General features: G+C 42.1%; 1 protein-coding gene across 1 annotated transcript in view; it reads right to left on the bottom strand.

Annotated features, from left to right (window-relative positions):
• Positions 1-545: 545 nt before the first annotated feature.
• The window catches only part of GPALPP1 (GPALPP motifs containing 1), a 69,954-nt gene continuing 57,717 nt past the window's right edge, over positions 546-12,782 (bottom strand). The window contains exons 5-8 of the mRNA XM_088442655.1: positions 10,377-10,523; positions 8,973-9,137; positions 2,661-2,759; positions 546-1,259 (exon numbers count right to left, since the gene is read on the bottom strand). Of these exons, the coding sequence (XP_088298781.1) occupies positions 1,041-1,259; positions 2,661-2,759; positions 8,973-9,137; positions 10,377-10,523 (630 nt within the window). The 3' untranslated portion in view covers positions 546-1,040. The remainder of the gene's footprint in view (positions 1,260-2,660; positions 2,760-8,972; positions 9,138-10,376; positions 10,524-12,782) is intronic.

Raw genomic sequence — 12,782 nt, 5'->3', positions numbered from 1 at the left:
TAAAAAGCGAGACCACAAACAGGGATCCCCCTACCATAGTGAATCCATCCCCAGGTTTTTCAGGGCAGAGCATTGACAGAGGAGACCCCAAACAAAATTAAAAACAAACCAAAACGGCTGTCCACCAGTCAAGTACTGTTCCTGGAGGCCTGGTCTGCAGCTACCATCTTTTCCTGGACCTCTTGGGTTGTGGGAGTCACAGAAAATAACACCTGCAACGGCAAGTGCATTCCAGTGTTCTATGTATAGAGGACAAGTGTCCCTAAGACATTGAGTGTCCTGCAGTTGTAGGAAGCAGACTTTCTTTTTTTAATTCAAGGCTGGAGTTCTTTTAAAAAAGACAAAATGGTTCCCACTGAATTAATAGGTTGTATTGCCATGCATATTGAACAGGTCTTATCCACATTCTAATCAGCAATTCGTCAGGATGGTTCTACCAGTTCACAAAAGCATTGGTCTTACTAATGTGCTAATATGTGATGCCTTCCTTTCTCAATAAAATAAAATTATCTGACGATTTCTATAGCATATTAATCACAGGCAAATTCATCAACATATTTTGTTTATTTTAGTACTAAATCTGTGTAAATAAAAACTCAATTATCATGGCTTGCTTTGTCTGCATTTTTTTTAGACACGTATAATATATATTCAACAACATTATAAAAATCTAAAAGAAAGAAAAAAAAAAAAAGCCCAATAAGCCATGAAAAATCAGTAATGTTCAGTTACAGCCAGCATAAAAAGCAGCAAGTGTTACATTTGACAACACCGAAACAAAACAGAGCGTGGTCTAGTGCCCTGGATGCGAGGAGTCTTATCCATTTCTCACTGTGTTACAGGGATGTAAGGGTTACACTTTATTGCAAGAAACATAAGTTGGGAAATATTCTCACACTGATAAATGTCCATGATCAACTCATGCACTTACAATGATAAAAGCCACTGTACTATTGTACAATTTACAGCATAAATAAAAAGGCTCTGTAGCCTGATAATTACCCCACACCAAACACTGGTTATCTCATTCCCGCGGTTACCTACAGAAACATACTGCTATTGCTGTGTGAGAACTTTGTATTCAGTTCTTTGGATTTTCGGACCAAAGCTTTTTTCTGGGCATCGTCAAAGCGATTCACTTGTAAATCTTGTTCTCTGTCGAATGCTCTTCTCTCCTTTGGTTTATTCTTATCTTCCTCTGCTTTCCTCTTTAGTTTCTTACGGTGTAGATCTAGGAGAGATTCTGATCTTTTGGAATCCTGCAGGTAAAGAGGTTATTGTTACATTAATGTACTGCAGAAGCAAATACATTGCCATTTACAAAATAATAATACTACATCCTTATAAAATACATGAAACCCTTCCTCAACACGGACAAATTCGATGGTGGGTGGAGTGTGCATGCACAGGAGCCGCAGTGCGCATGTGCTGCGATGCAGCAGCAGCTCCGGTCAAAGTGCCGGGGAAGCCACAGCCTGTCAGTCAATTGACAAGCTGCAGCCGTTTGGGGGCGGGGAGGGTGTCAGTTTCATAAAACAGGTGTGCTGAGGCCACTGTCAGCGTCTTCCGATGCATATGTACTGGCCTCGGCTGCAGAGTTTGGAGGGCCATTCAGTGTAAGCTTAGGCTTACTCAGGTGCCCAATGGTGATCCAATGCACTCAGATCTGCAATGCTGGCAGTGGGCATTCTTTGTCCTCATATGCCTCCTGCGGCAGCAGCATATTTTCACATCGCTGCTGTGTCCAAAGACGCAGAATCGATGCAAATAGCACACAACATAGAATCAGGCCCTATGAGCAGTGTGTTCTTTACTTGTGCAATATGCTTCTTAGTCCATGTAGTCCTATACTGCTCAACAGTTTTGCAAAAGACGTGCAACTCTGTTATGCGCCAACGCTGTACCCAGACATAATAAAGTTGCTGGAAGCAACAAGTGTAGCGAAGGAGAAGAGTTGTTTCATTGAAAAAAACAAAAAAAAACCCCACCAAATAGGAGCGTGGATGGGGATGGAGTGGGAGAGGTGGACCTGTGGTGGCATTATGTCTCAGGAGCAACTTGGGGCCACCCTCACCTTTACAACGTGATTGAGGTAGTGATGCCCTCGTTATCTTACAGTATAGTGGTGAGTGAAGGGGCAGCAGCAGCATATTTGTCCATCAACAGCCTCTGTCACACACACTGCCCAGAGCCCAGCCTGCTGTGTGTATGTGTGAGACACAGTTAGAGTAGGAACACTCCCTGCTGCTGCGGCTTGGGTGCAGGGCTGCACTACCTCCCGGGGCTGCACTGACAGAGCGGCTGCAGGATGGGTAGGATGATTATATCAGCCTCTGCAGCAGCTACGCAATATGTAGCGCTGTTATTATGTATGAGCAACCCGCCTCACCACGCAGTAAGTCATGTCGGCTCTGGATGCCGGGCGGTGTGTGAAAAATGCAGGACAAAGTACCCATCAAAAAGGCCCCGGGGAGGACACAGATTACAGACACTGTATGTTTTGTTATTATGAAACATGTCTTTAGAAGCAGAGTAAGATTTCCAATGAAGACAATATTAGTTGAATGACTGTAGCACTCTTACTACCCAACATGCTGATTGCAGCACAAGAAAGTTAATTGCCCTTGGAAGAAAACTGGCCCATCTTTCCAGTTACTTACATTATAGGTGGACACTTGGTCTGTCAATCGTTTATCTCTTTCTGATACGTGTACTTTTTCTTCACCTCTACTGCTAGAAACTTTGGTTTCTTGTCTTTCCTTAAAGAAAACAGAAGCAGTATATTAGGACTATGTCCATTTTAAGACTTCATTTTGGGTGGAGCTTGGAGGTTTTTAGATTGAGATACAATCACAGAGACTTACTTACCTGGGATTGAAGTTTGCTGGGTCCCCCAAAGCCAACATCAGTCATTGGTGCCCTGTGCTACTACTGCAGGCCTGTTCCAAACAGTCAGGGGTGTTGTAGATCCCAATCCCTGTGAACTTCCCATTCACATTGGAGGAGGACCAACAACATTACTGTCCATTTCAAACAGGTCTGTATGTGTACACAGAGAAGAGCAGTGGTGTAATATTGAGGGGGACCGCAAACTCTGCAGAGGTAAAAACACATTACGATCCTAATTTTAAACACAGTTAAATCCACACAATAAAAATTTTCAACGTTTTGTATAGAGTACTACAATTCTACAGAGCTAGGATTTAAGTCATTTGCTTAATGAAAAGACAAATTACTAAATTTTTCTGTCTTAAAGTACTTCTCTTCTTCCATGTTGTGTATTCCTTTATACAGATGTGTCCCTGATAAACCAGAGGTCCTTATGATAGGTCACAGGACAGGGCTACAGCATATCCAACCAACAGGAATTACGCTTGGGGGATCAGAATTGCAAAAACACTGAACATGTGCAGAATCGTGGCTTGACACTTAAACATCAGGTATCAGCCACAATCAAATCCTCATTCTTTCATCTGAGGAACATTGCCAGAATCAAGCACTTCATTCCATCAGAAGATCTGCCTCAAGTCATACATGCATTTATATCATCACACCTAGACTACTGCAACGTCCTCTACCTTGGACTCCCAGCAAAAGAATTACACTGCTTGCAGATGGTACAAAACGCAGCTGTCAGGCTATTAACCAACCAGCCCCGTTCCAGCCACATAACACCCATTCTCTACTCCCTTCACTGGTTGCCTATCAGATGGCAAATTGTTTCCAATATTGGCTTACTAACTGTCAAAGCCCTAGATGACCAGGGTACCTGAAGCAGCTGCTGATTCCTTACTGTCCCACTCGATTACTGCGATCCGTTGACAAAGGACTATTAACAATACCTAGAATCTCCCGGAATCCGTCTGGGCGGGGGGGGGGGGGGGGTCGAGCTTTCAGCTTTGTGGCTGCGACCTTATGGAACTCTTTTCCACACAGTTCGAGAGGCCTCTACTCTAGAATCCTTCTAAAATAGCCTCACCTATTCATCCAAGCATGTCACTAATGTCCCTTGGTAAGCTGGTTTTGTATTTTGTACTGTAAAAGGCAAATGTAAAGCACTTTGAGTCCTCTAGGAGAAAATCATTATTATTATTATACACGTTAAACATAATGCGAGTGCCGTGCGTCTTTTCATAAGACTTTTTACCGTCAAATGAGTTTTATTCGCAAAGCGATGCTAAAATGAGGCACAAGTCGGTTTTGCTTTGCAAATAAGATGCATTTGAAGGTAAAACGTCGAGTCACACCACAGCATGATGCCACTAGAGACTGTTTAACGCGCAAGGAATTAGGATGTATGTGGACACATCTGTATATGGGGTACAAAGCTGTGGAGGACAGTGTTAGACACAGGTGTTCAATCTACAGAGCAGGATGTCATTGGGCCAAAGGAAATTGACTTTTAGTATATGGTGAAAATCAGCATACAATTTACATAGAAACAAGGCTTTTAATTACAATTTGCAGTTAAACATAAGCAACTTGTATGTTACTAATGCTTGTCCTTTAAGGCTAGTCATTTTAAGGTGTCTTTGGAAAAGAGCTATTTCTTCATAACGTATCATCTGGATTCAGAACTTCAATTACTTCTTTCCCTACATTAAATTAGATATACAGCAAAAGCCTTACAATCACTTTCAGCTGTTAGTTTGACCTTGGAATGATGAAGAGGACCAGAGAATTGATGTAATTTTAGATCTATCTGTTCCCAGAAAATATAGTGTTGATAGCCACACACTACAGAATTGTTTAAGAGGAATTACTACAAAAAAAGTGGCAAACTCAGGATTATGCTTAGGCTGCCCCTATTCTTTCAGATATTATGCAAGCTGCAGGAACACCATAGTATGTTTCTTTAAAAGGATCCAATGGCATGAAATCTAATCACTACCACTGGCACCAATAACAGAGTTGTGTGTAAAGGCAGAAACAGTTATAGAAGTGATGGCACACAGGCAGAACTGAAGTTGCAACTGTTCACTCAGGAGTATCTACAACATACTGTGGTTCTTCTTCAGATTTAAAAGCCGGGAGGAAAACCTATAACTGTAGCAGACAAGCGACAATGGCTCAAATCACATCTACATTCAATTCAGGAGGTACCAGACACATATCCAGCAGGTCAGTGCAGCGTTCTTTAGCTTTCATAGAATATGGGAGCAGAAGACCCACCAGAGTGTCTCTGTTAACACTACTACACTGGACACAGTGCCTCACCTGGGCTTGTGATGTCACCAATTGGACTCTGGAGGACTGACAACGTGGTGTAGTCCAGTTGTTTTGGGCTGATAGTAGGGTTCGTGTGGTGCAGACCCCATGAGGCCATGGACCCTAGTTGTCAACTAGGTACCGTGAATGCGGATGGTGGTTCCATAATGATGTGGGGTATGTTCGGTCCACTGGTCCGACTGAACGGCATGGGATTGAAATGCCGCAGCTGTTTAGCCGCTGGTTCAAATCCCGACAGAGGATGCCCGGACATGGGGAGATCCTGACTGGGGTAGGCAAGTATACTAACCCTCCCCTGTGTCCCCCCCCTCCCCAACTCTCCCTTAGTGGTGCCTAACCCTAACCTCCCCCCCAGGGGTGCCTAAACCTAACACCCCCTCCCCGCACCCTAAACCTAATCCTCCCGGTTTGCACCTTGTGCCTAAACCTAACTTCCCCCCGGTGGTGCCTAACCCTAATCCTCCCTCCTAGGGGTGCCTAATCCTAACCCCCCCCCGCCCCCCAAACCTAACGCTAACCCCGCTAGACTCCCTAATACTAACCCTCCCCCCCGCGGCTAAGGGCGCCCCAGACTTGCCTTCGTTCGGGCTGGTGTCCTTGGCGTTCTAACATCGGGATTAACATAGACGTCAGTATTTGGACACCTATGTTACATCCCTTGCCGGGATTCCGCTGTCGTTACTGAGACCGACTGAACAAGTCATTGACCAATTGCAGTTTGGAGGTGGCGTACGCATTCTTCTGGCCACTGAAAAATGTCAGCAGTTTAACAGTAAAGTAAAAAAATTTCCTCTCCATCACACTGTGCCGCACTCCTAATCTTATCTAGAGCCAGTGTAACACACACTACAATGAAGGCAATTTTGCAACAAAAGAAAAAAAAGTTTTCAGCAATCAGCAGAAAGACCAACACAAATGAGAGGCTGGAAATACGATATGTATTTATAAAGTATGTAGCTTATCAGCTGCATAAATAATGTTAGTATTGGTCTAAGTGGGTCTACAGAGGGTTTCCAAACAATCTTTGCCCTTAGCGAAACAAGTAATTTGGATATTCAGGGGTATATTTGTTGAAGTGAGTTTTTAGAAGTGGAGATGGCTGTCCATAGCAACCAGGTTCTAGTCATCTTCTAGAAGGTGCTAGTTAAATGTTAAGTAGAATCTGATGGTTGCTATGGGAAACATCTCCACTTGTGAAAACTCACTTTAGTAAATATACCCCTCAGACTTTTTCATCATGTGCTCCCATGTAGCTATTCCCACTTATAATACAGTAATAGGACCAACCTGTGGGCTTGGCTGTTGTGTGTGTGCGCTCTACATACTAGTAAGAAGAATTAGTACAGATATGCCCAGCTACATCCTTGCCGCGAGTGTATACGTGCACTACATTTGCACCTGCGTCTCCTTAAGAATGCATGGTGACATCGCAGTGCGCGCCATAGTGTACCAAAGCGTATGCAGGCGCAGGGAATCGCGTGGCGCGATGCATGCACACTTTTGTGGTGCGATAACTCGGATCTCGTGCCAAATTGTGGAATACCGCGGGTATGCGTGCTCCAAATACCCGCTGTATTTAACATTTTTTAAAAATGCATGCTGGGTTTTCAGCACTGACACCCCATGTCAAACAAACTTACCGGTCTGCTGGTCTCCACGGCCCTCAGTTGTTGTCTCCCCTCCATCTCTGCACTGGGGAGGGGGCTGTTGGGAGATGTAGTTCTCCCTGCAGCTGCCTCCAGGGGACTCACACACACACAGACAGGTCACACAGATACACACACAGGTCACACAGACAGACACACACACACACAATCACTTACACACACCGCTACTGCAAGAGACTGGGTTCCAACCCTTGAGGGAGAAGACACCGCTTCGGAAGCTAATTGAAAGCTTCCAATTATTAAATAAGTCATTAGGAGGGGTGCCACCAGGGTCCCAGAGCATTTCCTGACCACTTTTCCTTAAAAAAAACAAAAACCTCCTAGCGCTCAAAAAATTAAAAACCCTGCACAAAATTGAATAGCAAAAATCCAGCACCTGCAGGAAAATCCCAAAGGTGCAGGATTTTTGCTATTCTCGCACCTACTTGAATAAGTCCCAAAGCATTAATGATCTAGGATTGGGTTTATAACATTAGGGGGTTACATGTACTAAGCTTTGGATTCTATGCTTACGATCAGGTTTATACCCGAAATGTAAAAGGCCAACAATTTTACTAGTAAAGCATAGCTAATAGAAGCAATGCCTTTTTAAATTTCGGGCATAAGCAGAAGTGCCGGGTTGTACAACCATATGCTTTGTAAATAAACCCCTAGGTGATTTATTTCTTTTAAAAACTCCTTAAGTTTCTAAGTGACAGAATGCATTTTTAAAAGGTCTTCCTGACATTTTGGAATTGGATGTAAAGTTGAAGTTGTCAATTTTCCAACCACTCTGCTCTGGATTCCTCAAAAGTCCAAGATCAAAGAAAAAGAACCACCCGCAATAGATTCCTCACAAGTTGTCAACCAAAGGATAACAGTATCTATAAAGATATGTATTCCCAGAATGAATGCTTAAATGGTTAAATATATACTTGTCGTAGCAAATAAAATGGTATTTGTAAACAGTCCGTTTTCATCTCAGATTAAAGGGTAAAACCACTCTGATGTTGTTGCCCTAATAAACTCATTACACTTTGTAATACAACTTAACTTCTGATACAATTATAAACAGAAGTCATACTTAATGTAAGTTGAAGATGCATAAACCCCACTGTTGCAGCTAAATGACAAACATGGTAAACAGCTGACCTTCCACTGTTTCTCAGTGGTTACTGGTTTTGCTAAGGAAAGCAAGTTATTCACAACCTGTTAAAAAACTGCAAATGATAGTTTACGAGCTTTTTACAGTTAATTTCATACCCCTTTTAGGCACACAGCAAAAACCAGGATTTTTGGCCGTGAACGTTCATCAACCTGCTGTGTGTGAACAGAAACGACCCAGGTCAAAGGCCCGGGTCCACAACCCTGCCCTGTACCAATTTTCCCGGGTCGCCTCTAGTGTGAACATATCCAACCTGGGATTTTAGACCCGGGTTTTAAGAAAAACTCTCTTAAAGGCTGTTCGGTGCACCTGCAAATAACATCAACTGCAGGGGCCAGACCACATGACTGGGTAGCAAACTAATTTAAGTGTGTATCATTTTATGTTCAACATTTTGTTTTTGTATAGGACGAATCTTTCTAGAGGCTATATTCATAATTTTCTTATATTGTAATGTAAAAAATTAATTGGTTTTCAATTAAAAAAAAACATTGGAAACAAAAACTTTGTGGCCTTTACTCTAAATATGCAAATTTGTACATTATGTCATATATTACGTCCCCTTTAAATTCACACCAAATTCCAGGGCAGACCTGGGTTGAGTGTGAACGTATCCGACCCTGGGTTGGGTTTTTGGTGCAGTGTGAATTGTGGTTTCACACTGAGACCCGAAAATTTCCCGAGTTGGTAGACCCATGGCGTAACCGTGTATTTCCTCCGTCTTATGTCTGAAAGCAATATCAAGCACAATTGCTATTTTTAGCATCAGAACTTATAACTTGGATTACAAAGCATGGTTTTAATTAAGTAACATAGTTATCGAGTGAACTCTAACATTAACTTGTTACACAGCATTCACAAATGTAAGTCTAGTAATTATATTACCAACAAAACAAAAATGATAGTAATGAAGCTAATAATTAGCCACTCACTTTCGCTTTCTTCTCTCTGTCAGCAGGGGTGTCTGTCCAATCAGACCGGTCACCAGACTTTTCATTAGTTCTCCTCTTGAATGTTCTTGGACCCAGTCCTATGTTTGTCATCTCTGGGGGAAGCTCAGTCATCCATGACTCTCTAGCCAGATTCTTGGTGCCATCCTTTAAAACATAAAAGGTGTTTTAGAGTGGCTTGTTGGAATATAAAACAAACAAACAAAAAGTTTTAGTTAGATTTAAACACATAGTGATGCATATTACTATTATCCTTCATTTATATGGCACCACAAGGGTCCCGCAGCGCCTCACAAAGTAAATTAACAAATGAGAAAACACATAAAACAGCGACTTACAGTACAAGACAATACAGAATAAGAACATGGTATATAAACATTGCTGCAGCGATCATAACACTCAAAAAAGCAGCAGGGCGTCAGCTACCAAGTGTAAAGTGCCCTTGTGGAGAGTTTTGAGTAGATGATCGTATGAGTGAGGGAAGGAAAAGCACATAAGGGAAGAGGGCCCTGCTCGTGAGAGCTTACATCCTATATGAAAGAATACTGTATATATAATGACTTGGCTTTTACTGGTGGCTATTGCAGTGTGTTTCCATGGAACCTAGGACAATTTCACTGATATCACTAATCTCTATGCCACAGTATTTGAATAGTTTGTCTATTTTGGATTTTCGGCATCAAGGGTAAGATGAAAATTATACAAACTCCTTTAATAAACTAAACACAAATCCAAGTGTTTGATTATGCGTACATTGTGACATTTTGGAACAACTACTGTACTAAATCAACTTACAAGTGTGTCCTCATACATCTAGCCTCAATACTCTATGTGGTGGCATGAGTGAGTGGTGGAGAGCAGCGTACCATAGCAAAATGTTCTTTAAATTTGTATCTTATTCATCCACAGACGCATCTAAAAACCACTCAATCTACACCAAAGAAGCTGCTACAACATTAACCACACAGGAATATGTTTTAAATATGTACAATGGAACTTGGTGCGGCCGCTGCACTGTAGCGCTTCGTATACAGATTCAGACTCATTCGCAAACAGATGTACATTAATCAGTGCAGTCTTGCTCAGCGGTTTTGTTGCATCAAATTGTAACTAAGATGTGAAAAAGACGCTCACACAGGTCCCGGCGCACAGAGAAAGGCTGTTTGGCGCAACTGTGGCAATGGTGTATGAGGACACATCTATTAAACAGAAAAGGAAGAGATCTGTTAGCAGATTGTCTCACACATGCAAGTTGTATGTAGGGCCAATTAAAGCATGCATTGCAACAGTCCAAACACCAAGCATATCAGGTACAAAGAAATAAAGAATAATACAAAACATCTAATGACCACATAATGATTGTCAGTAGAATACAGTAAAACATACGTCATCTTTTGCAGTAAGCTTTTGTTTCATTTTCAAGGCTCGACGCTCAAAGTCTTCTGCAACACTGGACTGCACGGGGCCTTTAGCAGGAACTGGGCCAATAATGTCACCATCCTCTTCCTCCTCATCATCACCTATATCTGCTAGCTGGGAATAAAGTAGAATACGATAACACAATCATCATATACATATCATGTCAACTGCACAAGGGTTTTAAAAATGTACATAATCCAGAAAAAGGGCACAGGGGTAACTAAATGTGTTCTTTATTTTACATGAAATGTAAACATGCATTTTCTTTATCTACTCCTCTCAACCACACTCACTTAGGCCCAATGAGCTTCCTATGGGGTATAATTACTAAAGTGAGAGATTTTAGAAGTGGAGATGTTGCCCATAGCAACCAAATCAGATTATACTTAACATTTAACTAGCACCTTCTAGAATATAATAGCTAGAATCTGATTGGTTGCTATGGGCAACATCTCCACTTCTCAAAACTCTCACTTTAGTAAATATACCCCTAGGAGGGCACATAGGATTTTCCGCCTCCTTATTCCTTAATACTAGGACTTCACATCAATGGGACATCTGGGAGATAGTAACCATCTGAAAAAGTAATGTGCTTGATGTCATCCAAATGTATTATTTACCCCTGACGTATGGGGCCTTTAATTCACTTTCAATTTGAAGTGGTTTGAAACAAGCTATGAATAGAAAGTTACATTTTATTTATTTATGAAGGTGCATAGCCATCAGTTCTGCATGTCAGAAATATGGCTCCCACAGCAGCCGACATGAGAATGTTGACATTCACCAGGTCAACACTGATGAAATATTAACATGGTCAGAATAGCAATACTTTTTTTTAGGCTTGTCCCCAACCCTAATGTTTTGGCAATGTGGACATTTTCCAAATGTCTTTATTTAGAATGTCAAATTGTAAACCATACCGACATCTTGGAGACTACATAACTTTCCATATAAATGTACCTTTGCCACCACAATGAACCTGCTCCATAGACAGGAGATTCATATGAATATGTGCTGTTCTCTCACCATCTCTCAGTGTGACTTCTTGCTCACCTCCCTCCATCACATTGCCTGTGACATGCAGCCCTGTCATCACTAACATAATCACTTCCTCCAACACTAAAAGGACTTCTCTCCTGCTGCTCTGACCATTCTAATTACCTGCTGGCTATGCAGTGACAATTCTGATAATCTGGCTAAGAAACAGAGAAAGATGACGATTTACTACAATAAACAAACACACCTTAAAGGGGATCCGGTCAAAATGTCGACAATCAGAATGTTGACATGGACTTTAGGTCGACAAGCAATATGTCAACATTCAAAAAAGTGGACATGGTTAAAAAGGTCATGTCAACATTCAAAAAAGTGGACATGGTTAAAAAGGTCGACATGTTGGTGTTACTCCCCAAGGTAAGCTGTATACAAGATTACAGGTGGGTACCCGCAAGAGTGTGCAGTAAAAAAGCAAACCTTTTTGGGGGCACTTCTGTAAAGTTATTAAACATCTAACTTTTATTAAAAGAGAGAGCGAGAGAAACACACATGCAAAGCTGAATCCAATGTGCTTTACCTTCCCATAAACCATTATTTTGTGCACATTAAGGGCCTGAGCCAGAGGCACGCAATGCCGATATGCATGGAGCTGGCCAATGTTGGTAGTACTGCTCAGGGGTCCAGGTTGCACAGCGCATGCTTCCTGAGTTTGGACGCAAGAGCCATGGATGTCAGAAGGGGGTACCTTAGAGGTAACAGGGCAGACATGGGCATGTCGCTAACAGCGATTGTATCTAAAGACGCAGTAGCACTGACACAGGACCCTATGTCCAGATGAAGAGATTGCAGCTGCCATAGGACTAGTGCAAGCTTCAATGGTGCGCTGCAAGTGGGCATCTCAGCAAGTTCAGAAACATTGGCAGCATTAGCAGAAAAATGCAGAAGCAGATGAGGCATATGGAGCAGCAGCGTCTGCATCACCTCTGATCAGGCCCTAAGTGCAGTTATGTGGATGCAGATCCATACAAAGGTGAAGTATAATCTAATTTATTACGGTTCCTTTATAAGCTCAGAGATGTAGTGCTTTCTCAGATCCCTGTTGCTTTTCAAACTGACAGATGGGAAATGATGCTGAACAGTTCCCCAAAACCTAGTGACAGGTGAATTAACATTTATCTCCCATCCCCACACTGGGAATTAAAACAGAATGTTGTCAGCTGGAATCAGAACAAACAGATATGTGCAGGCCATACAACACTACAGTGTGTGCGCACACATTTCCACACACACGTGCTGTGCAATATGTTACAAATATGGAGAAAAAAAAAGTGTCAGCCAGCCACTATATCGGTGTAAAGGCCCCCATACATCAGCAAT

Source organism: Taudactylus pleione, unplaced genomic scaffold, assembly GCF_031769625.1.
Source record: "Taudactylus pleione unplaced genomic scaffold, aTauple2 ptg000005l, whole genome shotgun sequence".
In the NCBI taxonomy this organism is placed as follows: Eukaryota; Metazoa; Chordata; class Amphibia; order Anura; family Myobatrachidae; genus Taudactylus; species Taudactylus pleione.
This window is presented reverse-complemented; position numbering and strand designations above follow the sequence as displayed.